Source organism: Anopheles coustani, chromosome 3 (genome assembly GCF_943734705.1).
Source record: "Anopheles coustani chromosome 3, idAnoCousDA_361_x.2, whole genome shotgun sequence".
Lineage (NCBI taxonomy): Eukaryota > Metazoa > Arthropoda > Insecta > Diptera > Culicidae > Anopheles > Anopheles coustani.
The window spans coordinates 8,802,698-8,827,114 of NC_071288.1; the positions used below are offsets into that span (position 1 = coordinate 8,802,698).

A 24,417-nucleotide genomic window follows, 5' to 3' on the forward strand; every position below is an offset into this window, starting at 1 on the left:
GCGGATCGGAGCATTATTGTACCGTTGGTAACCCGAAAGAACCGATCGGTAGAACGATCGGTGCCTGCAAAATGGTGGCTCGCATCCAAAAAACCGTACGTTGGCCCATGAAAAAGCTTCCTTCCTCCTATCGCTCTATCATCCCTAGCTAAACCGGACTACTTGCTTGGTGTGGCGCTGTGAGTATGTGTGCTCCAAAAAAAAAGGTTATGGACGGGCCTTTTTTTTCGGGCGGCTCTTCGTTTCCATTGCGGTTCCGGTTTTGGAACTGTTTCGGTACGAGGCTCGCTAAGCTTATCCACTTTCCGTCTATGATCCATCTTTGTATACACGATTTAGAACATGACTGCTGGAAGCTGACGGGCTCCCGCACACACTAAGGGCCACGAAGCCGGAACCCTAACGCAGGAAAAGTGAACCATTTGCTCGAATGTAAACTTGCCGAAAGTGCGTGAAAAAGCGTGCTGGCCAAAAATATAACCCAAAGTGCTGTTTGTTTCTTCCTCCATTTCTAAAAAACTGCAGACGGATGATGATTTGTTGCTTGATCACGGTGCATTAGCGTGTCCGATTTTAATAATCGTAATGTATGTGTTTCTTTCATTTTCCCCCTGGCCAGTGGTGTGTTTGTTTCTATTTTACCCTCGTTTCCACGGAACCGGTGCACGGGCTGGCCCTCCAAGACAAGTGGGCAACGGTGGGCCATAAACCCCCTCCCTTGGCTTCTCACGTTCCGTTTTCACTCAGCACTGTTTACTCTCGGGTGCAATTAAATTGCCTAACGGCGTTCGCCTATTTAATTGCTGCACCGGTCTCGTTGTCTTGCCCCCTCGGTTTCGCTCGGTCGTGTCACTGACATTGCGCTGCAAGTTTATTTGCATTTTGCCGGTGCGACTGGCCTATCTATCTCCCGGATGCGAATGTTTGTTTAGGCCTGCCATTTCCCACTCCTCCTCCCGCAATCCCGGGGCGCGGGATCGGATATGAATATCCCAAATAGTGGGTGAGTTGCAGTTGCTAGTGGTTGGGTCGTTGTGCAGCAATAAAAACCCACCGCCCACCCCACGCGATGTCACTAGCCAGTCTACATCGTCCTGGGTAGGTTTGAAGGAGTTTTTGAAAACGCAAATCTTTTGGTGGAAAAACTACGAAAAACAATATAGATCAAATGAAAGACTCGGTTGAAGTGAACATTTGCCAATTTTCCGCTCACAAAACAGTTTCCCTCACACGATCTGCCTCCCATCCCACCCCCGTTGTGGCCCCCCTCGAGAAACCTCCTGAACACGCTGCTTAAACGTACTCTTACCGGCTTCCCTGAGAAATGGTGTATGAGTGTATGCTAGTGGATGCTACGTCACTGTAAGCGTAGGAAATCGACTGGACGCAGCTACTGACGTCCAGCGGTGAACGATGAAGATGGGATACATCGGAGTACGATGACTAATGGGGCAATGAAGAATGGAAATAAACACATCTTCGATGTCCGACAAATGCTTTGCAATACGGTGAGAAAGGAAATCGATCGATGGCGGATGCGTTCGCTCTCGCCGATTGACGTTTACCTGCCCTAAACATTAAATAACAATACTATTTCTGTTGCCCCTCTCCTTCCCTACCCCCCCCCCCCCTTCCCCTTCCCCTGCCGTCACAGGAACGGGATAGGCTCCACAGGAAGGACAGCTTTGTGTAAGCAGGGTTGTTTCTCGAAAAAAGCACATAAACACACAGAAAACCCTCAACGTCGACCGGCCGCGATATGGCGGAACGTTGGGACCATTGAGATAAGATTTTTGCTACTAGTACGGCTACCCTGTCACGTTTGCTAAATGCCCCGTCGGGCGCTTAAGGTGCGTCCGGTTTCTCGTTCGGGTTGCCCCAGAACCGATCGAAGCGATCGCGAGCCTTATCGAGCACCTCCGTGGCGACGTTCCGGTTGGCGACCGGCGAGTTGATGTCCGACTCGAACGCCGGATCCTCCAGGCAGCGCAACGTCGAGCCCGGGACTGGCTTGTCGTAGCGAGCCGGTTCCGGTGCCGGAACCGATGCTACGGACGCCTGCTCGAAGGCTGCAGCCACCGACGGTGCTTCGTCCTTCGGGGCGGCCTTTGCGTCCGACGCCGGACCCGATGGTGGTGGCGGCGGCGGCTGCGAGACGGTCATCGGCTCCGAGATGGCGATCGAGGTTGGGTTAACCGACGAAGCAACGGATGATTTCGATCGTGGCAAATCATCGTCTTCATCTTCGGACTCCTTGATCGAGCTTGGCTCAAGCTTTGTGTCTGAAAATAAAGACGGCGAAGTGTTAAGACAGGTGCTAATAGGTTAGGGCAAACATTAACATTGAAGTCTACGCACTGGGCATTTTCGATTGCTCGGAAAGCTCGGGCGGTGCCGACTGCGGCGGTGGTGGTGGCTGCTCGACCGGAGTCGATGCCTTGATTTCGCTGTGAGGACGAATCATAGGATCTCCTGAAAGAAAATGAAAACACAAACACACCTTAACTTAATCAATCCCATTACTAGACGTCCAACTCCACGCGGACCTTACCTTCGCGGACATTTTGCGTCACGGTGAACGTTTTGCCGGTGTCGAGCGGCACGGTCCAGTTGACCGGATCCGGCGAGCGCATGATGATCTGCTCGGGCGATTTGACGCGCGTCGGCTCCGGTGGCGATTTGATTATTTGCTCCAGAATTTCCGGCGGCGGCGCAACGGTCGGCACGCTCTCCTTTTCCGGCTCCTCCACATCTAAACGCACACACGCACACACAACAGGGGGTCACGACCCAGGGTGAGGAGAAAAGAGAATCACAGAACGGTGACGCGGTGTCGAAACGGGACATTAGTAACGATCAACTCCGACACGGTACGTACTACAAGCTACGGCACACAATCACAATCTCTAAACGGAACGGAAGGAAAATCACAAACGAGGAAACAAAACAGAAACACTAGAACGTGTCAGTGGAGTCGTAAAGAATACCGAAAAAAAACGGTAAACAAGAAAACGATAAAGAACCAAATCAAATTACAAAGCACTTCACACACACACACATAATCAAACGATCCACACTAGGAAACGGCGCTAAAGGAGACGCACAAGTACTTGGAGTGTAGAAACGAATGGAAAAAAGGAACACAGAACAAAGACTTTTCTACGCAACCGTATACGAATCGAAGGGTTACAGCAAAAGGTGGAGCAATCAACTAGAAACTAAACATCGGGCTACATAGGAGAAGAGCGTTACAAAGTAATTTAAGTAATAAATCTATAGTACACACATATAAACACATCTAACGAGAAAGGAAGATCGAAGAAAGAGAAAAGGACAGAGTTAGAGAATGAGTGATGAAGACCCGTTCGAGCAGTCGATCAGCAATCAAGTAGCTACAAAATCATACTGTTAAAGTTGCACAAAAGAAAACATGTAGAAGTGGTTCAATCTAGAGAGGCATACAGTGAAACGTATATACACCAACGAATAGAATATCACACTCGGAGACAAACACACACACACATACACACACGCAAACAATGGACCCACAAGTGCGTGAAAATCACATAAGTTTCTTAAGAAGAACAAAATGGTCGATAAAGGTAGTGTTGAGGTTTACAACCGTGGTTCGGGAAGTTGGTTCGATCGAGATCGTCGATGTTCAAAAGTTTGAGGTTCTTCCAAAGTGTGGTAATTTTGTTGTGTATTTTTGTATTTTTACTTTGTTTATCACACGTGAAGCACACGAATACGCACACACAAACACACGCACACGAAGTAAATGAACAGAAAGGACACTCGAGCGGGAAAGATGAGGTGAGGGTGCGTGAGTAGCGCACAGAAAAAAAAGGAGCAAAACAGATAGAGAAGGCGTGAGAGAAGGAGAGAACAACAGAGAGAAAGAGAGATAGAGACAGAGAGACAGAGAGCGCGGGTGTGAAGTGATAGCGAGCTGAGCTGGGCAGGGGAGAGGTTAGAACGCGACGAAAATGGCAGAGCAGAGTAATTTGGCAATGGCACCAACGCAATGGTGGTGTTGGTTTTCTTCCTCCCGGCTACTTACTTCCGATCGTTCCGGGTAATTTTTTGTCCGATTCAACCGATCTGGCGCCCGCACTGCCCCGGGCCCCGCCGCCACCCTCGGCCACCCTCTGCTTCTTCCTCAGCGTGCTGGACGCGGACGAAGGCGCAGAGGAGGAGTCCTGGCTGACCAGGCTGGTCGGCGGTTTGGCCGCCCGGGCGCTGGCCGCCGGCGGCGGTTGCCTCTTGCCGGGGCCGGTCGCAAGGGACAGCTTGGCGCGCGCGGCGGCGGTGTTAGTAGTGGTGGTGGTGGTGGTGGTGGTGGCGGAGGCGGCCAGCGATGATGATGGTGATGCATTGGGAAGATGATTGTTGTTGGTGAGGTTCGTGAGAAGGCCGGGGGCCGGCAGGGTGGGGGGATGGTGGCGGCTCGCGGGCAGCGTGCTGCTCTTCGAGCGCGAATGATTGGTGGTGGAAAGGGACGCTGGAGGATTGTCAAATAGAGAATGAAGAAGAAAAAAGGTATAGAAAGAGAGATAGAAAGATACAGAGAAACAGAGCGAGAGAAAGACAGAGGGAGAGAGAAAGTAAGAGAGAGAGAGTGTGGTAGAGAAACGGGTTAAGTTGTTGATAAGACGAAGGTAGAAGGAAAGCGTCCAAGAAAAGGCAAGGAATCCGTCAAACAACGAGTGACGCAAAAATCGAACGGAAACAATCGATTGTCACCGGAATTTTCCACGACGATGGAAGGAAAACCGAACGATGGGTTGTTTGTGTTGTTTTGTGCGAAATGTCGAACGTTGGTTTGTGTGCGTAGGTGGGGCACCATATGACGGAATGGCAAGGAAACAAGCGAAAGGGGGAGCGAGAAAGAGAAAAAGAAGAATGATATCGAAAAGATTAATGAGCATGGCTTCCATTCCGGAGGTCGATTTTCCTGTGTGTGTTTTCTCTGTTGAGTCCATTTGGGTGTAAATGATACGAAACACCAACGATATGGTGTCCGTACCCGGCGAGGAGTGTCCGTTCAAGGAAAAGGAAGGGAACCGAAAGATATGCACGAAAATGATGAATTGAGACTTGAGATGGACGGACCAAAGTGTGGGATGATAATGGACGCAAATATCTTCGGAATCCTGACGCTTTGTTATGTCGAAGCGCATATTATATATATGGCCTCCGGGTTGCCCGAATCAATCGGGAGTTGGATTCCAGCAGAGGTCCATGGAGGCGCCTGGTGCCTTATGTTCCACATGACCTCCGAGTGACTTCTTACATCCACAGCTCGTTACGATTCTCTATCATAAACCATTGCCATTTTGCTTATTCCATCCCAATAACCAAAACGGACTTAGGTTGCTTCTATTCTAAGTCATACTAACTATTCTCCACCGTTTCTCTAATATTTAACATCATATCGGAGAGCCCGCATACTATAACACAAGAGAAAAAAACAATCTAACACCATCTAACACGGTTTTCTGTATACTAACACTAAGAAGAAATTGAAGATATATTCTGTTTTCCTCGGAGAAGAAAAAGAAACCAACGGCGAACATCGCTTTGTAAAATGATGATGGCCTCTATTCTAAATGTACATTCATCATGGGGACTGGAACTGGAAGATGTGGATGCAATATTGTAACACAAAACCGTTTAAGTTCTTGTATGTAATCCATCCATAATCCAATTGATTTTTTCTCAAAACATTACTTTTCCAAATCGTGAAAGGAGATATACCTCCATAAGTATTTGTTTAAATTTTGATACTTCTTGCGACTTTGTACACGTCGATTCCTGCAATCGTGTACATAAGACGAGTGGGTGGATATATGAATAGTCTAATATAAGAAACAGTACGGCTAGAAAGTATGCCACAGAAAGATAGATATCAAACAGATACTAGAAATCCAACGGAGAACAACGACGGACTAATGGAGGGGCGGAGTGGGTTGGGTGTGACTGGGAAAAAACGAGAGGGAAGAGGGGGGTTTAGCAACCTAGGGGAACTGCTTGTACCAAAAACTCTGACGGAACGATAGCAAACGAAGGAACGGTAGCTAGCAGAAGAAAACGTAAACGGAAGAACAGAACGTAAACCTAGCACAATGTTCGGTCGGGCCGGATGCCTGTTTTTTTAAAGTCTTCGCATGTTTTGCCTTCACCCTGGGCTTTGCGGTACGCGTGCGGCAATGCTGCCGCGGCCCGGCGGTACTCACTCGGTCGGGGTCTCCGCTCCGGTTGCTGCTGCTGGCTCTGGGTGATGGGAGGCGCCGTGGCCGAGGTCGGCGTCTTCTTGTGCGTTTTGGCGGCCGACGCCGCCGTCGAGGCGGTCACGGTGCTGCCGGAACGAATCTGGCGCTTAGGCGAACCGCCGGCAACCGGTGGAACGGTGGCGCTGGCGTCACCAGCGACCGCCGGTCCAACGGACTGCGAGCGTCCTACGGAGGAGACGGAACCCGTTAGGAACCTCATTCTGCGTTGCGCATTATCCACATCGCTTACCCTTGCTCGTCATCTTCTTGGGGCTGCTCTTCTGCGGGCTGCTCTTCTGGGGGCTTCCGTGGCGCGAGAGGGCCGTCTTCTGCGGGCTGCCGCGCTGCGGACTGTCCGCCTTGGAGCGCGGGATCGCCGGCATCAGCTTTTCGCGCGTCGGCGATGGCAGTAGGGCGCCCTCCTCGACGTCCGGTCCAGTCGTGCGCTCCAGGTGATGCCGGATGGCGTCCTTGCGACTGCGAGAGATGGCCGACAGGTTCAGCCCATCCGGGAGTACCTTATTTCCCTCGACCGGTCGGGCACCTCCCGGAACACGAACGCCGCGTGCGTGGGGCTTCGTCGGGGAGCTCTTCTTGTTGTTCTCCTTCTCTTTTTCTTCTTTCGTGATTGGCCTACGGAAGGCAACAGGACCGTTAGGGTTTACTCATACTTGGATCTAACAACTGGCATACTTACCGAACGCTTGATGCCAACGAAAGCGCACTCAGCGAGCTTCGACGAGACACTTGGTCCCACAGCTCCACCTGTTTGTTGAAGAGCTCCGGATTCATCTCCACTCCCCAGCCGCGGTTCTACGGAGACAATCAAATATTATCAAACACTTTTTACAGAAGGTAAGAAAAATGTGTAATTTTGTAATATCCTATCCAACAGAAGCTAAAATACAGTTAGGGCATGCTCAAATAAAGAGCCATTGGGAACTTATTTATTTCAAAACATCAATGAAACCCCTTCACAGTTTTCTCCGAGTCTCACTCAGTTCTTTTGACGTCTGATTTGTTTCTGTTATCGATGCGCCACGTTGGTTTGGTTTAGTTCAAGCCTTCATATGATACTAATCGATGTAATTGAATCGTGTTTGTAACATTATAAACATTGCTGATTAGTTTCTTAAAATAATCGGAAAGAGCTCATTCATATCAAACGTACTACTAGAGTTGTGAGGGTAGTGATCTACATTTAAGGCATAATGTTTTATCATTTTTGGACAAACATAAATCATTCTTCTGTTTTGTACCATAAACTAAACAAAAATTGAAGAAAAAACACCATGACAATTTGTTCAAGGTTTTTCACAAATTTACAAGACTGTGAAGAAGTTATTACAATTTATTATGGCGCAACGCTTGAGACAAATGTTAAGAATTTATTCAAATTTTACGGAGTACATACATTAAAGCACATTAAATTTTACGCTAAGAGAGACTTATTCCCTTTCATTCTTTCCTTCGTCGTACTCCACCGAGACCAACTCACCCTGTACTCGCCCGCCTTCTTCCGCAGCTCCAGCACCTCCTTGTACCAGGCGTTGTCGATGCCGGAGTTGGCCAGACCACGTGCAGCCGCCCCACCTTCCGGTTCGAAGCCGAACCGTTCCTTCTCCACGCGGAACGCAGTTGTCTTCTGCTCATTACCACGCGCCATCTCTACCCGCCTGCAATAATCCAAACAGTCCAAACAGTAGGAAAGCGGAGTTAAAATATTGCCAAACTGACAGTTTTCCTTCCAGGGGACGGGTGACATGCAAAAGAGAGAGATATTTGCTTTGGAAGAGTGTGGGAAGAGAGGTGTTTCACACTCCCCAAGGGTATTACTTTTCGGCTTGCAGCTGCGATTTTTCCATCGATGTCTCGCAATCGTTGACCAGTGGCTCGAGCTCCGTGGCCGTGGCTAAAAGGTTTTTCGTTTTTCCGACCAGTGGGTGGTGCATGAAATGGAAATTCATTAAGTCGATTGCGGTAAGAGGAGAAACGAAATGCGAGAAACCTCCCCCGGGGGGGATAAGAGAATATAAAAACAGAGAAAGAAACAGAGAGAAAGAGAGAGAGAGAGAAAGAGAGAAAAAGGGAAAAACAACAGAATGTCATTATTCTGCGGGTATCCTTCGGAGATTATTTGTCTTTTCTTCGGACACTCATTCCGGTCCGGCGTCGGTGGACGTGAATGTATTCGGTGTTTGGATGTGGAGGATTTCTTTGGGAAGTAAGCATGGTGGACAGGGCGGATGAAGGTGTAAAAATGTGAAAGGTTCATTTCAATTTTTTTTTCTTTTGCCACAAACAGATTTGGATCTTGAAGGAGGTAGCAATAAGGGATAATGAATCATCCCGCAAGTAGAAGTAAAAAAGAAAAGATTATCACCAGTCTACGAAGGAAAACGATGGTATGTGACACTGAGCGAGGACGTAGGGTATGTTGAAATTTCCCGGCACATACCGCGAGTGCTTAAGCCGAGGCTAGAAAATGTGAATACTTCACACTTTAGCAACACTTTTTCTGCAAGCACGGCGTGAAAGCCTCTCAATTTCAACATTCACTTCTCGTTTCAGTGGAACAGCATCGTTCTGGCAAGGTAAAACGTCTTCTCGAACGAGAAAATTAACAGGTTTGGCCATTGCAATGTAAGTTACAAGATTCTCAACCATTTTCTAGCATAAGAGACGCGTATGAAAAATGGCAAGGCGGTGGTAGAATTCGGAACAGTGGGCCATAATCGGAGGCAAGCAACTTGGTTATTGACTACGCTGTATACGGGAAGAGGCAAATTATCTTACAGCGGCATATTTAGGGACATTTCAGTCAAGGGCAAACAAAGGCACTGTGGCTAAATGGTTGAAAGCAAATTTATGACGAAACTTTGGAATTTTTGCACGGTATAACTTTTAACCATTGCTGAGTTCTGTAAACTTTCAACCATACGGGCTCGAGATACGCTGACGAGGAAGGAAGGATGTATACAGCAGGACGTGGGGAATAATGAGGGTATGATTAAATTTAGTTTCTCTTCGGTTCACTAAAAATCTGTTTGAAATTAAACAAACGATTGAGAAGATACGAGCGTCAACCGGGGTTTTGAGTACGAATGTTTTGAGTAAATGAAATACGAAATCATTAGCTACAAATACCGAACGAAACACACGGGGTAGGGACACAACAGAACACGATGAACAACTATGCTGTCCGTTGTTGGTCGAAGGTTTTTGTCTTCAGTTGAGGTTTTTCTTTAAATTTAATTCTTTTTAACATGCATCGCTCATTTACAAGTTTGAATTTACCTTTTTCGTTTATGCATTTGTTAATTTTGTCAGTCGCTGTACATTTGTTTTCGGTCGAAGAACTATCTAATGTAAAGTGTGAATGTTTATGTCATGTTATATTTTGATTTAGTTATTTTAAAAACGCAAAAAGGGAGCAGAAAGGATATTTTTCTATTCCTACCTTCGCTTCTTTTCTAGAAATACTATCGATCACCTTCGCTCAAACAGCACGAAGAGAGACCAAATTTCGACGTAATATCTAAAGGCGAAAGGTCTAAAGCAATACACACCAGGCGACAATCGTTTCAGTGATAAGCAAAATTTGCAAACAGTCTCAAATAGAACTTGAAAAAGAGTAAAAAGGCGAGAAAATCATTGACTTTTCACCTTAAAAGGTGGAGAGTAGCAAATACCAAATTGAAAATGGAATTGTACACTGAAAACTTCAACAAGTTCCAGAAAGGAAAAGTCAAGACATGAAGTATTTACCATTTACTAAAAAAGAGGGCAAAAGGTTAGGCAACAGAAAGCACATTAGATTGCGGAAGTATACTTTGAAGGGTAGATTGCAAAAATTGAGTATTAAATGAAACAAAGTAGCACAACGAATGTCTACAATCAGGGAAAAATATGGCCAGATAGATTGTACAATGTAGAAGAAAGAGGACGAGTAGAAAGTAGCGCCATACGAACGGCAAAGGGGTAAATAGCGACACACAACACGGCAGAAAGATGCCTTGCGAGCGGGGTTTCGGGGACCAGGTTACATAAGAGGCAAGTAAAAAACAAAACAAAGAAAATGGAAGCGATAAAGAATTCCGAATCGAAAAAAGATAACGTAAGAACGATGGTGTTGGAACAACGGAAATGTAAAATGCGCGCGCCCACGCGATCGCACCTTCTCGCTCGTTAGTCGTTCGTTTTTTGTGTACGGAAGCGATGGGGCCGCCGCCGGCGGCTCCGATCTGGGCCGCCTTCAGCGCACCCATGGAGAGGGACTTGCGCGGGGGTGCATCGATATTGTCCGCACCGGCACCACCGTAACAGCCTGCCGCGGGGGCGCCCTTGATCGCGCGCCGTGGCCACACGAACTGGAGCCGATACTCTGTGCTCAGTTTGGTAATGGTTTTTTTGAATAGTCCACTAGTAGAAGACTCACCCGCCTGGAACGACAGAAGCAAAAACGAAGGGGAAGGGGGGGGAGGAGACAAACGGTGCACGGTTGGAGGCGGTTGGCCAGGAACATTGGAACCGGGGTAGGTTGGATGGGACGGTTGGACACAAGGATGCAGAAAAGGAGAGAGAGAAAGAAGAACATTAGCATCGAGAAAACGGTGATTTCTGCGGATCGTACAGTCAAGTTAGAACATTTGTTAATGAGCTTTCGCTAGAAAAAAGTTTTCAAACAACGCAAAACACGTCGCGGTTTGTTAAGTAACGAACCAGAAAAAGAGATAATTGACAAACAGAAGCGGTAAAGGATGAAATCACAAGAACAATAATGTTATGTAGAGAGAAAAACGTAGTAAAAAACAAAAAAGGGGAAAAAAACAAAAGAATGTTGGTGTGTTTGTAACGTTTCCAGCAGATGCTGTAATGTTGATGCACAGAGAAAGCACTGCAAAACGATGCCTAAACATGTTCTCGTTTGATGTATGAATATGTGAACGAATGTGAAGACGCAGGTTTTCTTCAGCAATGATTCCTTTCAAAAGGATCTACCCTTTTATACAATTCACCAGCTCATTACTTATTTACATTTGCTATCGTCTCACTTTTTTTACATACGTTTGTGTGTGGTATGAGATTGTGTTTATACACAGCGTATGTGTGCTAAAACAATACGATTATGATGAAGGAATGACGTTTTCGCGAAAGTACTCCGACGAGTTCAACGAAAGATCTCACAACATGTTGATGGAACGCTTGGTGTTGGTGGTGGTGATGGTGATGGTGAGAGTGGGTGATGAACAACATAATGCACACGAACACGAACTAAAGAGACCGAAAGTAGGGGTGTGTACCCAACTAGGTTGAGTGAAAACTAACGTAACATAAGCGCAACATTGCTGTGCCATTGCATACAAACAAACACACACACATACACACACACACACAAACTCTCGCAAGCATTTATACAGAGGCACACAAACACACACACATTCAAACGCTACACCAAAGGAAAAGTTTCAGAACAAAATACAACTTAAAAATGGAAAAGGAAACCGGTCACGAAAACGTAAAAATGGAAAGTAAAAGCGTGAGTAAAAGGAAACAAAACGGTAATCACACACGCACACGCACGAAACGCCACACGACCCGAAAAGCGCCACGTTACCTGTTCCTGCGCCCTGCCCGCGATCGAGACCGGCGGCGGCTCGATGGTTCCGTTCGCATATCCGGTCCCGGTCGGAAGCCTTCCGTTGGCGACACCAGCCGGCGGTCCCTCCGATTTGCTGCGTCGGGAAGGCGTTCCTCCACGCTCTTCAGACTGTAATTAAAATGAATACATTGTTTCTCGCTGGGAAATTCGTTCGGCATATGGTTTGTATTCGGTTCTTTTGCTTTGGGGCCGATTTTGAGCATTCGGTTGTCGATTCGGGTTGGAAATGTTTTCTCACGCTTTCTCAGGGTTTTAGGGTCCCAAGGAATTGTGTCATTTATGGTAGGATCCCATGAAATATTGATAGACAATCCCTTGCAACGAGCCACCAGCCAGAGCGGAGGCCAGAGTTTCCTAACGGAGGCAAAGGGGAAACGCGCTAACGATGTGCATGTTTGACAACTGTTACGAAACTATATGTTTACGATCGCATAAGCTACTAATGGGGAGACAACCGAGCATAACACGAATCGAACCAACACACACGATGAACATTTTCCAATGAATTTCCCGAAAACCGTTTGAACAACATTGCATAGTTGATCCATTCGTAAAAAGGAATTAATAAACATGAGATAAAATTGGTTGTTATGTTAGCTCGTTGGTTGGATTAAGTTAAATAAGCAAGGAAGAAGCTCTTAACCAGTACGATCAATCTCTTATAATTGAGACGATAGAGGAAGCATGTGTCGGATCGATAGTAATGTAGGCTGAAAAACTGCCCTAGAGTGTGGAATATAATTACTTGACGTGGTCTAGTACCGACAGTAACAAAAGCTGCATAAAACGAAGCTAGTGGTCTATGTTTGTTGAACGTTTACGATGTTGGTTTACTTCTAAATAAGTATTGGAAGACGAGAACAGGGTATGCCAATTTAATTTGCATTCAATCACATGCATTACTTTGTTCGAAGGCGAGGGGTACGCGAAATGGAGTAGGATAATTGAATCGAATGCAATAAAGGAAATCATGGTGGCCATGAATTCCTCATTTCAAACCGTGGGAAGGATCAATCCTTGTCAAACAATCGCGGCATTCATCCGTAATCTCCTGCACTGGATCGGAAGAAAGTCGCTCCTCTCTTTCTATTTCTATTTCCGTTTCTCCTACCCATCCGGGTTTGAGCCAATTCGCAATCAATCAACGTAACGTATTCATTTTAATTAAAATCTTTTACAGGTTGATTTTTCAGCACCAAGCGCGGCTACGACTATCTAGCTAATCGATCAGCTGCATCCGGGCAATCCACCACGTTGGCACCGGATCCGCCAGCCAAGCACACTCACTCGACTACTCTAGGGGGTGGCCCAGCGGCCTGGAGACATAACTACTGGCTAAGTGGGTTAAGGTACAAAATACTAGCAACGCTTCACTCAAACACACAAACACACGCGATCTACGGTCGATTTGTCAATCGATGATAGCAATAGCAAAAAGGGAAACGGAAAAAGAGAAACGAAAAACAAAAACTGGTAAGCAATCAGTACAACTGCGATGGGGAACGGTGCGATTGAGGAGGAGAAGCTGTTAAGGAAGCAGATGGTGAGTAGCAGTGAATAAAGCTCGTGCTTGTAAAACGCAGCATTCAGTGGTTCGAGCAACATGGAAGCGTTCTGTGAGCATTGTATTTGAATTAATTTCAGTATGTTGCATCAATAGAATAAGAGATTTAAATTATTTTCCTTCACTTGCGGCAACTAGGAGTTTTAAAGTTAACAACACAAATAGAAAATGTGCAAAAGTTAGCAGTGGAGGCGCCTGGTTCTTTTCATCCCAACTCAAATTTATCCTTAAAAGCAATAATTCGTCATTCCTATTTTTTTTTGTATAAATTACATGTTTTTAAAGCCTTTTCATTGTCAAATACATATTTAGATTCCCCAAAAACATCCCTAAAAATCAAAATAACTTAACGATGGAGGCGCCTGGTGGCGATCAATAGCATACACAAACTTTCAATTATCCTAATTGCTTTCCTTCATAACATTGTGAAAAAAACATAGAATATAACCCATAGACTCAATATTTACTACACTTCCGCGAGGGTTCGGTTCAATTACATAAACACAACGGTTATTGACCCACGGGAAATGGAGCACACACGCATAAACTTTATTTCCAACCGCGGCGTTATCTTGCCAGCGCCCTTCATTGATTATTTAGAAATGAAAACCACTTCCGGATGGCGCTGGATAACCGGCCATGCTACCTCGTGCTTTCGATAAGTGCTAATGAACGAACGTTCCGGAAAGGGCCCGGAATGGGCGGACGATTGTGGCCATTGTTCGGCAACGAGCTTCGAACCGGTCCGGGTAGCAGAAGAAGGAAAAACTGGCTCCATGAACAACAAACCATCTACGCTACATGACTAAACCTTGCCCGTTTGTCGATTGACGCACAGTTTTCTACGCTCCAATTTTGGCTCCGGGTCGGAACTGGGCGCTCATCGAGGCGTCTCGCTGGTCGGAATCGATAATTGCAAAAGCGATGGGCCGTTAAAATGAAGGACAAAAGTACAAATACAAAATCAAAGTGCATTATATTGCGAAAAGCGTTTCTAGAATCCTTTGATATTAGAATATCCTATGATAAGACCGTGAGTGCTAGTTATCGGAAAAAGAACAACATCGACAACTTGTGTAACAGGAAACCTTAAATTTATAAATACCAAATTTAATAGTATTTCCGAAAAATAGTTCCTTTTGATCAACACAAAACACAATAGTATAAATGAAAGAAAATTAAAAGCTTCAAACGTTTGGAGCAAAATAATAGCAGTAAGAAATCGAAGAAAGAAAGCGTTCGAACACCGGATTCCCATTAAAAACCCCCTTCACTTCCCGCAAACGGGTTTGCCGTAAGCCCCACCTACTTACCCTTGCTCTAGTGTGAGTCGTTGCTCCCGAATCGGTACGATCGTGGCCGGCGGCTTCATTTTGCGCCCGAGTCGCCAGGAACTCGTTCGTCCGGTACGCGAGCTCGGGACACTTTTTCCTTCTCGGCAAGGGCGGTTCATTGATCGACCCGAGGGATGCTGGAGGGAGACAGAACAGATGAGAGAAGTGGTTGCGTGATAGATTATTTCGATGGAAAGCAGTTGTTCGAAACGAGCAGGAAAACAGCGCCGCAAACATCACACAATCGCAGCCAAGCGAGCTGGAAAGAAGCGTTCTTGTTTGGCACAACTCTAATGTATTGTCTAATAGAAACAGGTACGAGCTATCCAGCAATCTCTATGCTCTAATATTCCAATAACGATTTTTTGCATGCGAACGAGATGAGAAAAGATTTAGAGCAATCGCAAACATCCGTTAAAAGGAAGCTGTTCGGATAATTTTGCGACACGATCGATGATTTCAGCCGTCACACAAAACTATGTTAACATAACCAAAAACTCACTCACTCACGCGCCTCTCGCCTTCCCTTTTCTAGACGCTTGTGTTGGCAGCAATTGGTGGAAAAAAAAGGCTTCTCAAGGCACGAAACAAGGCCGTGGGGTCTACTTCAATTTTGATCCAACTCAAAGTCGGCCGCTATTACGAACATCTATTTCCAAATTTTTCTCGTCCCCGCTTGGAAGGGTTTCGCCTCGAATTAATGTCACGCGCTTCGCGGGCATAATTTACCATGACATAACAATCACACAGCTGGCAACACAGCGACTGGAAGGTCGGATTTTCCCGACCCCGAGTGAGTGGAGTTTTTCGTCAATCGCTTTCCAGAAACCGAGCTTCGTCCGGTGGTACTTTCGAAAGGATTTTTGCTGTTTTCTTACGTCAACTGTTCTACCACAACAACTACCTTGCCACCATGGCATGATGGGGGGAGGGGGGGAGAGAAACGGTTGGCTAACACTACGGTAGGCGCAAGCGGTATCAAAAGTCGAGATAACGTGAAGCCATTTCCGGACCGGGCAGTCTGGCGCAATGGATGTTTTAATTTTTCCAGCCAATCAACTCTCTGCCAAACTCGGCACGCGAAGTAGGCTACGAAGCCCGCCCGGCATGGAGGTGAATTTTGTGTCCCAAAGTTTCAAACATATCTTTCCACGCGAGCAACCCGCGCGCTCGTTTGGTTGCGTTTCTTTATTGCCCGGTCGGTTCGGTTTTTGTTTGTTTGTTTTTTGCACCAGACAAGGCTCATTTGCATTCGCTTCCGAACGCTCACGACTTTCGTCCAACGCCACACAACATCGGCGCCTCGATGATTCCCTGTTACGATGCGAACGCAAACGGCTACGGTGATGGAAATGATTCTATTTGCCATGCATTAACGGTGGATTCTTTTCAACGGGACGGTTAGATAACTAAACTGGCGGAACACAACAAAAGTTGAACGATGGGAGGGACAATACGCCGGCAAACGCCAGTTTTCGATCAATATTTACACACTCAAGCCTGCTGCGTACAGCTTCAGCATTTCAGTGAGACGTTTCATCCATTAATTCGCAGCCGTTCACGTGTACTTACGCCCGTCGGGCCCATCGGGCTTAGCATGGAAACGAAATATTATATTTCGATCGCTCCGAAAATAACCTACCCGCCGCGGAAGGTCTCGAAGGTCCTGGTGGGGTCTTTGAAGATGGCCGAGCTTTGGTCATTGGTTTGGCAAACATAAATCAAAGCGAAAAATTGGACCTCTATTCCTAAGGGACTAGCAAATACATCAAATCGGGACGCTTCTAACGCTGTCCATTGGGAAGATAAATCCTACGCCATCTTGAACCTCGTTTGGATCACCACAACAGGAGAGAATAATAAAACCCTCCCCCAAATGAGGAATGTGGCATCTTGTTTGAAGAATTTATTAAGAAATTCTTCGTCAAACCTTTCAATGCGTGACCTTAGGGTAGACTTTTAACGAGAAGTAGGATAAGCTTTCTTTTTATATACAGCGACGTTTATAAAAGTAATAACAGGTCCTAGTGACTGCAACTAACGTCCCACAATATGAAGCCTTAACGGAAACCGGTCTTTCTCGATCGATTACATCATGTTTAACGATATGGAACGAGCAATCAATGGTGCTGAAAGCAGCCAAAGGTGCACAGGGTGTACCAAGAACAGTGCCATAAACACCGCCATCAAACTTCAACCTGACTGAATCCTATCTCGTCCGTGATGTGGCGGAAGAAATCGATTTTTCTCGCGCCGACAGATGCTGTCTATCCCGGCAGAGTACTTGGAAAAGCGAGCGAAGAGAGAGAGCGAAGGAAATGTATGTCTTATTAGATTAAGCCAAGTTTGATTGATTTGGCCTGTTATGTGATAGGAAATGTTTATTAACCAGCTCTGCTAATGATTCCATAAAGTTGTGTAACAAAACACATAATACACAGAGAGAATGGTATGGAAAGCGCGTGAAAAGAATCTAAAATACATATTTGATTGAGCCCCGACCCCGGCCGAGTCGACTTCAAACTCGTTAGAACAACTCTACCGTCGGCACTAAAACTGAATGAAAAACGGCTCAACGGCGCACGGAATCAAAGCCGGAAAAAAATCGAAACAATTACACATGAATTTTTAACAATCATAACCGACGGCACACACGCCAGCATGGGGTCGCTGTGTGCGTCTCTCGAGGACACACATGCGATTCCCGCTCGACGCTGCAGGAAACAGGCGCACGAAAAGCGAAAGTACACTACTGCGGCACATATGCGGAGCAGCACGAAATAGCACTGGTTGGCCGGAATCGATCCGAATCGATCGTACCCGCACGGTGGGGAGGATGGTCCGGGTTCCGGCCGGGAACCATCAATTTGAATCGGAACCACCGCCGCATAATTGATGACTCGCGGGCGGGCGAGAGATAAAAGTGGCTTTGCAAAGTAAGCCATTTTCTCGTGTAAACCAACCGAACGGAAAGTCATCCAATTGTTTATTCGTTTTAGGACATTCCGATTACCCCCGAAACATCGGTATCACGATGGAAAACGTAAGCTATATTTTATAAAATTAAGGACACACGCAGGAGCGCCACATGTGAGTGCAGTATTTTTGTGAGTTTTTGGACTTTTAATCCACTGCAAGTTTAATGATTCGAAGTCGGGCGATAGATTGGCTTCCGGCCAGTTGACCACCGACCAACGCCCCTGGCTCGAACCCAACTTCAATCTCGATAGGCTTCAACCAACTCCGACCGGAGACACAGCTTGGGCCGTTATTTAACACATTATCGGCGTACTTTATATTTCGGCGTAAGCACACGTGAACAGGCTACGAAGTGTTGTACTATTTTCGAACGAGCTTAGAGCTGGCTTGAGCAAAACCGGGTCAGTTTTGCTGTATGAATCGTAATTTACCATAATGGCTAGGGTACAGAGCTATGCAACGGTAGCCAATCCCGAGGCAAATGTATCGTACACAAACCGAACGAAAGCGGGCTTTTAGAAACTTAAAATTCAAAACGGGAACCGAAATACAGAGCAAGACATGGAACGGGAAGCCACAACGGAACGCTCAGTACACAACGAGAAGGCTACGAGCTGGAGAAATGAGGGAAGAGGGAAGAGGGGAGGGAGGGAAATAACTGTTCCGTGGCACAGTTCGAGCGGAATCGCAAATCACCTTCGATAAACTTTTCATCCTCCGTTGATTTCGAGAAAAAATGATCCGCCTTCGAGCTGGCTGCTTGAAGAAAGAGATGTTTAGAGATACGGGTTATCCATGGTGTAATTCGTTTTGGTTGTTTCTTCTGTTCACTAAATCTGTTTAGTACAGCGTTGTCGTTCTCCGACGGGGCCAGCCAAAGTTATCCTCGGAAAACCTACTGAATGTCGCCCCGAGGAAACCACGCGATTATACGTCAGACAGACCTGGGGGGGGATTACGGCGCCTAATCAGGATAATGAACGGTTTCGTGGGAAAAGCTCTACCACGAGGATAATATAAGAAGGTCTCTCGAAACAAACGGCACGGAGAAGGGGTTTGCGTGGGAAGCAACAGTGGCAAACTCCGAACCAAAACACACTTAACACCCCATCGTACACCGTTTTGATGTGCACGGGCATCGTTTCAATTAATTATGCCCTCAGCGTTGTTCCGTTCTGGGCGAGCGGTGGCTTTGCAATTTTACGGACCGCTGAATAATGGTTTTCGATTCCGTGGTGACAGCCGGTGGCTATTTCATAACACGGCATAAACCTTCGCCGGCGGTCGACGCTCTCGCCGCTCGCAGGTAGAAACCGTTGGCGAGATCGATCGAAGACACCTCGGCTCCAGTTAACATTAATTAGCATTTGATACTGCTTGTGCTTCAAAAACTTTGAACGAAAAAGCGATTTACTTTGGTTCGGTCCTTTTTCCAATCGTACTTTTGGGGTGTCTAAGAAAACCACGGCGAGAAGAATAGAATGCTAATCTTAGCACGCAGTAAAAACCAACCAACTCAAAATAAATCTGATTATATTCCTACCGAATAATGCTGCCACTTAAGATCGTTATTGTGGAGCCATCAGATTTGAGTAGGGCTAACGCAAAACCAGAAAGGAAAAACAAGAGTGTGGTGTTTTCAAACCAATTTCAACGCCAGAGGTCGGAACAATCTGGAACAAAAACAAATGGAAATGGTAAAGCAGTACCGAGCACGAAAGCGCCACACGCGACGACGCTGGTCAGAGCCGGGGAAAACAACAGCACGCGGTCAGTGTGGAAAAAGAAACACGCACCGCTGCCGACGAGGTGGAGGTACAAATTGAGCCACCTAATCCAAGAATGGCAGGAAAAATGCCACCGGCAAAAGAACACTGAACATTCCGTAACATGCAACGCGCATGTTGAAACGACCACCAGTGGCATACCAAGGAAAAACCGAACAGAATCAAATATACACGAGCCAAAGCATACCATTGCTGGGGGAGCTATAGGGCTGTTAAAAAGAGTGCCGAAGCTGAAATGAATCGATTTTGTTTTCGTCCCCACAAAATGGGATTCATTTGGCAGCCTTCCCAAGGATTTTTATATCACCAGTTCTGTGTGTTTCTTCATTGTGTATTTTTAAAACCTTTTTTATGGAAAATTACTTGTCCTGCTTTGATAAAATGTGCTGTCACAGCCTGAATGACACAACATCGGTCCGTGGACATGGCAACCATTTAGACCAGATGCCTACAATAACTGATTAATAATTAAAAACCGACCAGATTTTTTTTCCCAGAATTGGATTAAACCCGCAACCCAAAACATGAAAGCACACATCAAACACACTGAACAGGAAAAGCGAACGTTTGCTGTCAAATTTGTCGGAAAATTTCCCGAACAAGCCATTAGCAGCTGCGCTGGAAAAACGGAACCTCAATCGGGGTGGTGAAAAGGTCAGTGGGGAAAATTTGCACGGAAAACTTTACCCCCAACCGAAACCTCGGCGACATACACCATCGTGCGTTACGCGTGACCAGAAAAATGAACTACGGCGCTCAGCTATTTCTTGAAAAAAACATAACAAACATCCGTAATCTAGGAAAAACGGAATTAACGAACGATGAACGCTAGAGATGGGGTGGGGGAAAAGTTTACTATAACTTGTTTGGTACTTTTATGAACCTTTTGGTTTGAAACGTCTGTGTGAAACTTCATTTTGTGGTTGTGCCTATGTGTGTGTATGAAATTATGGTTTAGAAGTATCTATTCCATTTCCCTTTCTTGAGCTACTTCTGACGACGGGTGAGTTTAAATGAGAAAAGCTGCAAGAAAATTTTAATCTATTTCGTGACTGGTTTCGGGTTCCGTCTGGGTTTTTTTTAAATTTTTGTTTGTGGTGCGGAACACATTTAAAACGATTTTATGAGACATAATGGAAGGAAAGGTACAAAGAAGGAACAAAAAGTGAAACATTGAAGTGAAAGAACGGCATATGCTAATCGATGTGGTGCATCTACTACTTCCCCATTGGCCCAATAATTACCGAATTGGTTTGGCACAGGTGGTTTTCTTACGACATCGGGGCCTCCGGTGTATTCGTGCCATCGATAGGTGCTTCTATATTCCGAATGGAGCTGAAACGAGAGTAGTAGAAAGGGGGAAAGATGGTATTGGTGAATGTGCTGGAAAAAGGATTTCGATGTGAGAGCACCGTTTAACAAGAACTGTTCCAAAGCTGTAACCGTTTGAAATGAAGCGGTTCATAAATAGTTTCCACTAATCGGCCACCATTATGGGGAGGAATAGATTAAGGTAGAAATGGAACCGCTTCAAACGTCGGAAGCAACCCGCTTGGGAATTGGAAAACTTTTTCCATTCTTTCGCGTGTCTATGTGATTGGTTTTTTTATCTTTCTGCTAAGAAGCTTTCCCGGCATCTGTCTCCATCTGGAGCGAACGGAAGAACTATCTACGAATTGCCTTAGCTTCCGGTGAAATACTTCTAACAAACCTGAATGGAAACAGTTCCCCATATGAATATGATAACTTTACGAAAAAGAAAATTATTTCCAACAGCTTACGGTTCATTGTACTTTTTGGAGTTTAAATCCACTACCATAAATATTTGACCAGTGTACATTGCCACCGTTTACTTTCTTCATCTTAAACCCTTACAAAGCCATAAACCTTGAGTAAATACAAAAAAAATCCTTTACGTCAGTAACGGAGCAGCATATTGCAGAAATGCACTTCCATGCCAAAAAGCATGACGCCGGCATAGAAAAGCGCTCGGAATGCAAACGTTACCGTTGCAGCCTTTAGTTCTTAAGGGGGGTGAAGAAAATGCGGCAAGCGATCGAACATCGTTTCATAATCCACCGTTTCTTTCAAATGCCAGCACGCTACACAGGTCCGTTAGCCTCGTTCCCCGGTTCCACGGTATCGTGTCTGTGTGCACCTGTATAACCGGCATAATCATGCGAACTCCACACCCCCCTTTCTCGCCCACCCGGTGCTGCCCGCATGCCTTTGGCCGCCGGACGTTCACAAACGCCGCCATAAACCACGGCGTCCGTGCCGTTCGCGAGCGGTCCCGGTTGTGTGTGTGTGTGTGTGTGTGTGAGTGTGTGGTCCTCTCAATGCGGATACTCGACTCCTCCCGGATATTCTCGCGACCGCCGCGGGAGGCCAAGTGACTTTGGAGCGGGTGACTTTTGAAAACATGCAACTATTTTATGAACCGTGCGAGTTGGTTTTCGTGCCAAAGGGGAAAAAAAGGGCATCGAGGCGTTTCGTGCCTTCACGGGCGAGCCCTATTCACTTTCCACACACCAACACACACATTTGAAGGAGCCATGGTCGGTCGACTGCAAACGTTCACCAGCGGAAGGATATCGTTGGAATTTATGTTTCCCCCTTAACAGATGTTTGTGTGAACGTAATTGCTTTATTGAGCGGTTGGTAACGACGACGGTGAAACCGAGTCAGCACTCGGTTCCTTTATTTATTTTTTTGTGTATGTTTGCTGCTTACAACGGGCTGCGTGGAAAGCTCGAGCGAATCGATAGCTCTCGAAAATGGGACGAGACGGTAAACACGGACAGTGTGCACGAGTCGGCGTCAAGTTTCGCGCTGAACCTAGACTTCTTCCCTTCGGCTTCGACCGGCTTAACATTACGTCATGCTAGGGAAGAGGTCTGTTTTTCCCTCCACAAACACATAGACACCCTGGAGGATTTTCCGGTCCGGCACAAATACAACGGGACAGGCGTGACAGGAGCCACCGATGCCAGTCCGGAACGAAATTCAACATGTGTCGAAAATTATGTACACAATCTGTGGAGCATATGGCGAACATGATTCACCATCGTCGTCGTCCTTCCATTTGGTTTTTGCATTTGATGAAAATGTGATCGTAAATGTCACCGCAAGGACACGTCGGGCACACGACGATGGCACCAGTGTGGGCATCCTGTCTTTCCCTCGACCACCTTCGTGTCTATGAATAATCATCGCCTATCGTCTTTCTATCAACGACACATTACACCGGCCAACATCGGCGAACGAGTGCTCAGCATCGCTGTACATGACTTACTTCCAGTGGCCCGGGATCGGGTGGGAGAGACATGGAGCGGTTTTTACTCCTTTACAGCACCACCAACGGTGTCCACGATTTGGTGAAATTTTATTGAAGCAAACACGATCAATATTTGTGCACAAAACCTACCGGATGGCTTGAAGGATTGATTGATTGGTGAATTCATCTTACGCCATACCTGAGGTCTAACATAGTCTGGTATGTGTGTAGTTGAATATAGTGACTTGAGAAAAAAAAAGAATAATAACAAAATATACTAAAATCTAAATAAATATAAATAAACAATATATACTAAAATCCAAATATACTAAAATCAAAATATGCTAAAATCTCAATAACTAAAATCAAATCGATTGATTTTGTCAAATTCAATTCAAGCGAAAACTAAAACAATTAGTAGGACAAACGATGGGAAGATCGTTCGAAAATGTCACAGTAATGCAAAATTATATAGGAAAACAATTGAAGCTAATTCCTCAAGTAATTATAAAAATATGTAAGTTATTTATTGTCACCTTTAACCGTATTTTAGTGTAAGTTCATCGTAGATAATGGTAACCAATCGTTTTAGAAAATACCTGAAGTAGCTCTTCTCTGAACTTATACAGCATAAGGTTTCTCTTAGAATCTCTAGTTGCTCCCACACATTTGATTGAGGACTCTGTATCTTTGTTCAAGTACCATTGCCAAGCTTCAGGCCTCAAAGTTAAATATGTGTTCTATGTTTTCAGCATAAATAAACTCCAGGACTGGTTTAAACTACATAGAGTTCGTTAAAATCTGATTGTTCCATGATGCAACCTCTATCGATAAATTAATCTGATTTTTTTTTCAAATTTAAATTAAGCTCAATATTTCCTGTTATTTTTCTTATCCAATCCGTTATCTCATTTGAAACTCGTGTGATGTACGGTAGGCTCACAGAAAATAAGTCTCCTGATAATCGATACATGGCTTTCTGAATAAAGCAACTTATTTCTTTTAAATACTGAGAGCGTGCAGTGTTTATGAATCACTCAATGAAGATGTAATGTATTTCTCAACTCACATCCATAAAATTATACGATACTTCCACATTGTCATAGAAGTAACGCCTTGTTTTAAGTTCACAAACATCTATACGATGTTACACTTACCTTATCTACAGGCATTGATGGGCACGCTCTACAAAGGTTCCAAAATGAGCCGATCATGAAGCCGGGTTGTTGCTGGATGACCACTAATACACCGAAGAAGTATTAAAACTGTCGAAGAAATGGATGAAAAGAAACGTACCCGATAGCAATAAATTTCCATTCGCTCGGTATCCGTTCGTTGCGGCAAAAAGGGTCCTATAGCGTTTTAACTTACCGAACGCTGGCTGGTCCCAACGGATGGGCAGACCCAACGGCTATGCACGTAGCAGGCGTAGAGGTAAATAAACGGAACGTGAAGGAAATCCGGAAAAGCGGTCGTACGTTCGTCCGCCTGCGCCAATCGCTTCCGGCAGCCGACGGTGTGAAACCCGCGGTCGCTTGC

At 45.7% G+C, this 24,417-nt stretch overlaps 1 protein-coding gene across 1 annotated transcript; it reads right to left on the reverse strand.

The window, feature by feature from the left end:
* Nucleotides 1–1,845: 1,845 nt before the first annotated feature.
* Nucleotides 1,846–24,092, reverse strand: LOC131260599 (nascent polypeptide-associated complex subunit alpha, muscle-specific form-like). Its single transcript, XM_058262367.1, has 15 exons — nt 24,036–24,092; nt 20,846–20,936; nt 18,511–18,573; nt 14,815–14,972; nt 11,893–12,045; nt 10,453–10,717; nt 8,112–8,187; nt 7,774–7,951; nt 6,973–7,088; nt 6,526–6,908; nt 6,240–6,461; nt 4,064–4,504; nt 2,552–2,752; nt 2,359–2,472; nt 1,846–2,282 (listed from the first exon to the last, which is right to left on the reverse strand). The coding sequence occupies exons 1-15, from the start codon at nt 24,090–24,092 to the stop codon at nt 1,846–1,848; spliced, it is 2,955 nt and encodes a 984-aa protein (XP_058118350.1).
* Nucleotides 24,093–24,417: the final 325 nt, after the last annotated feature.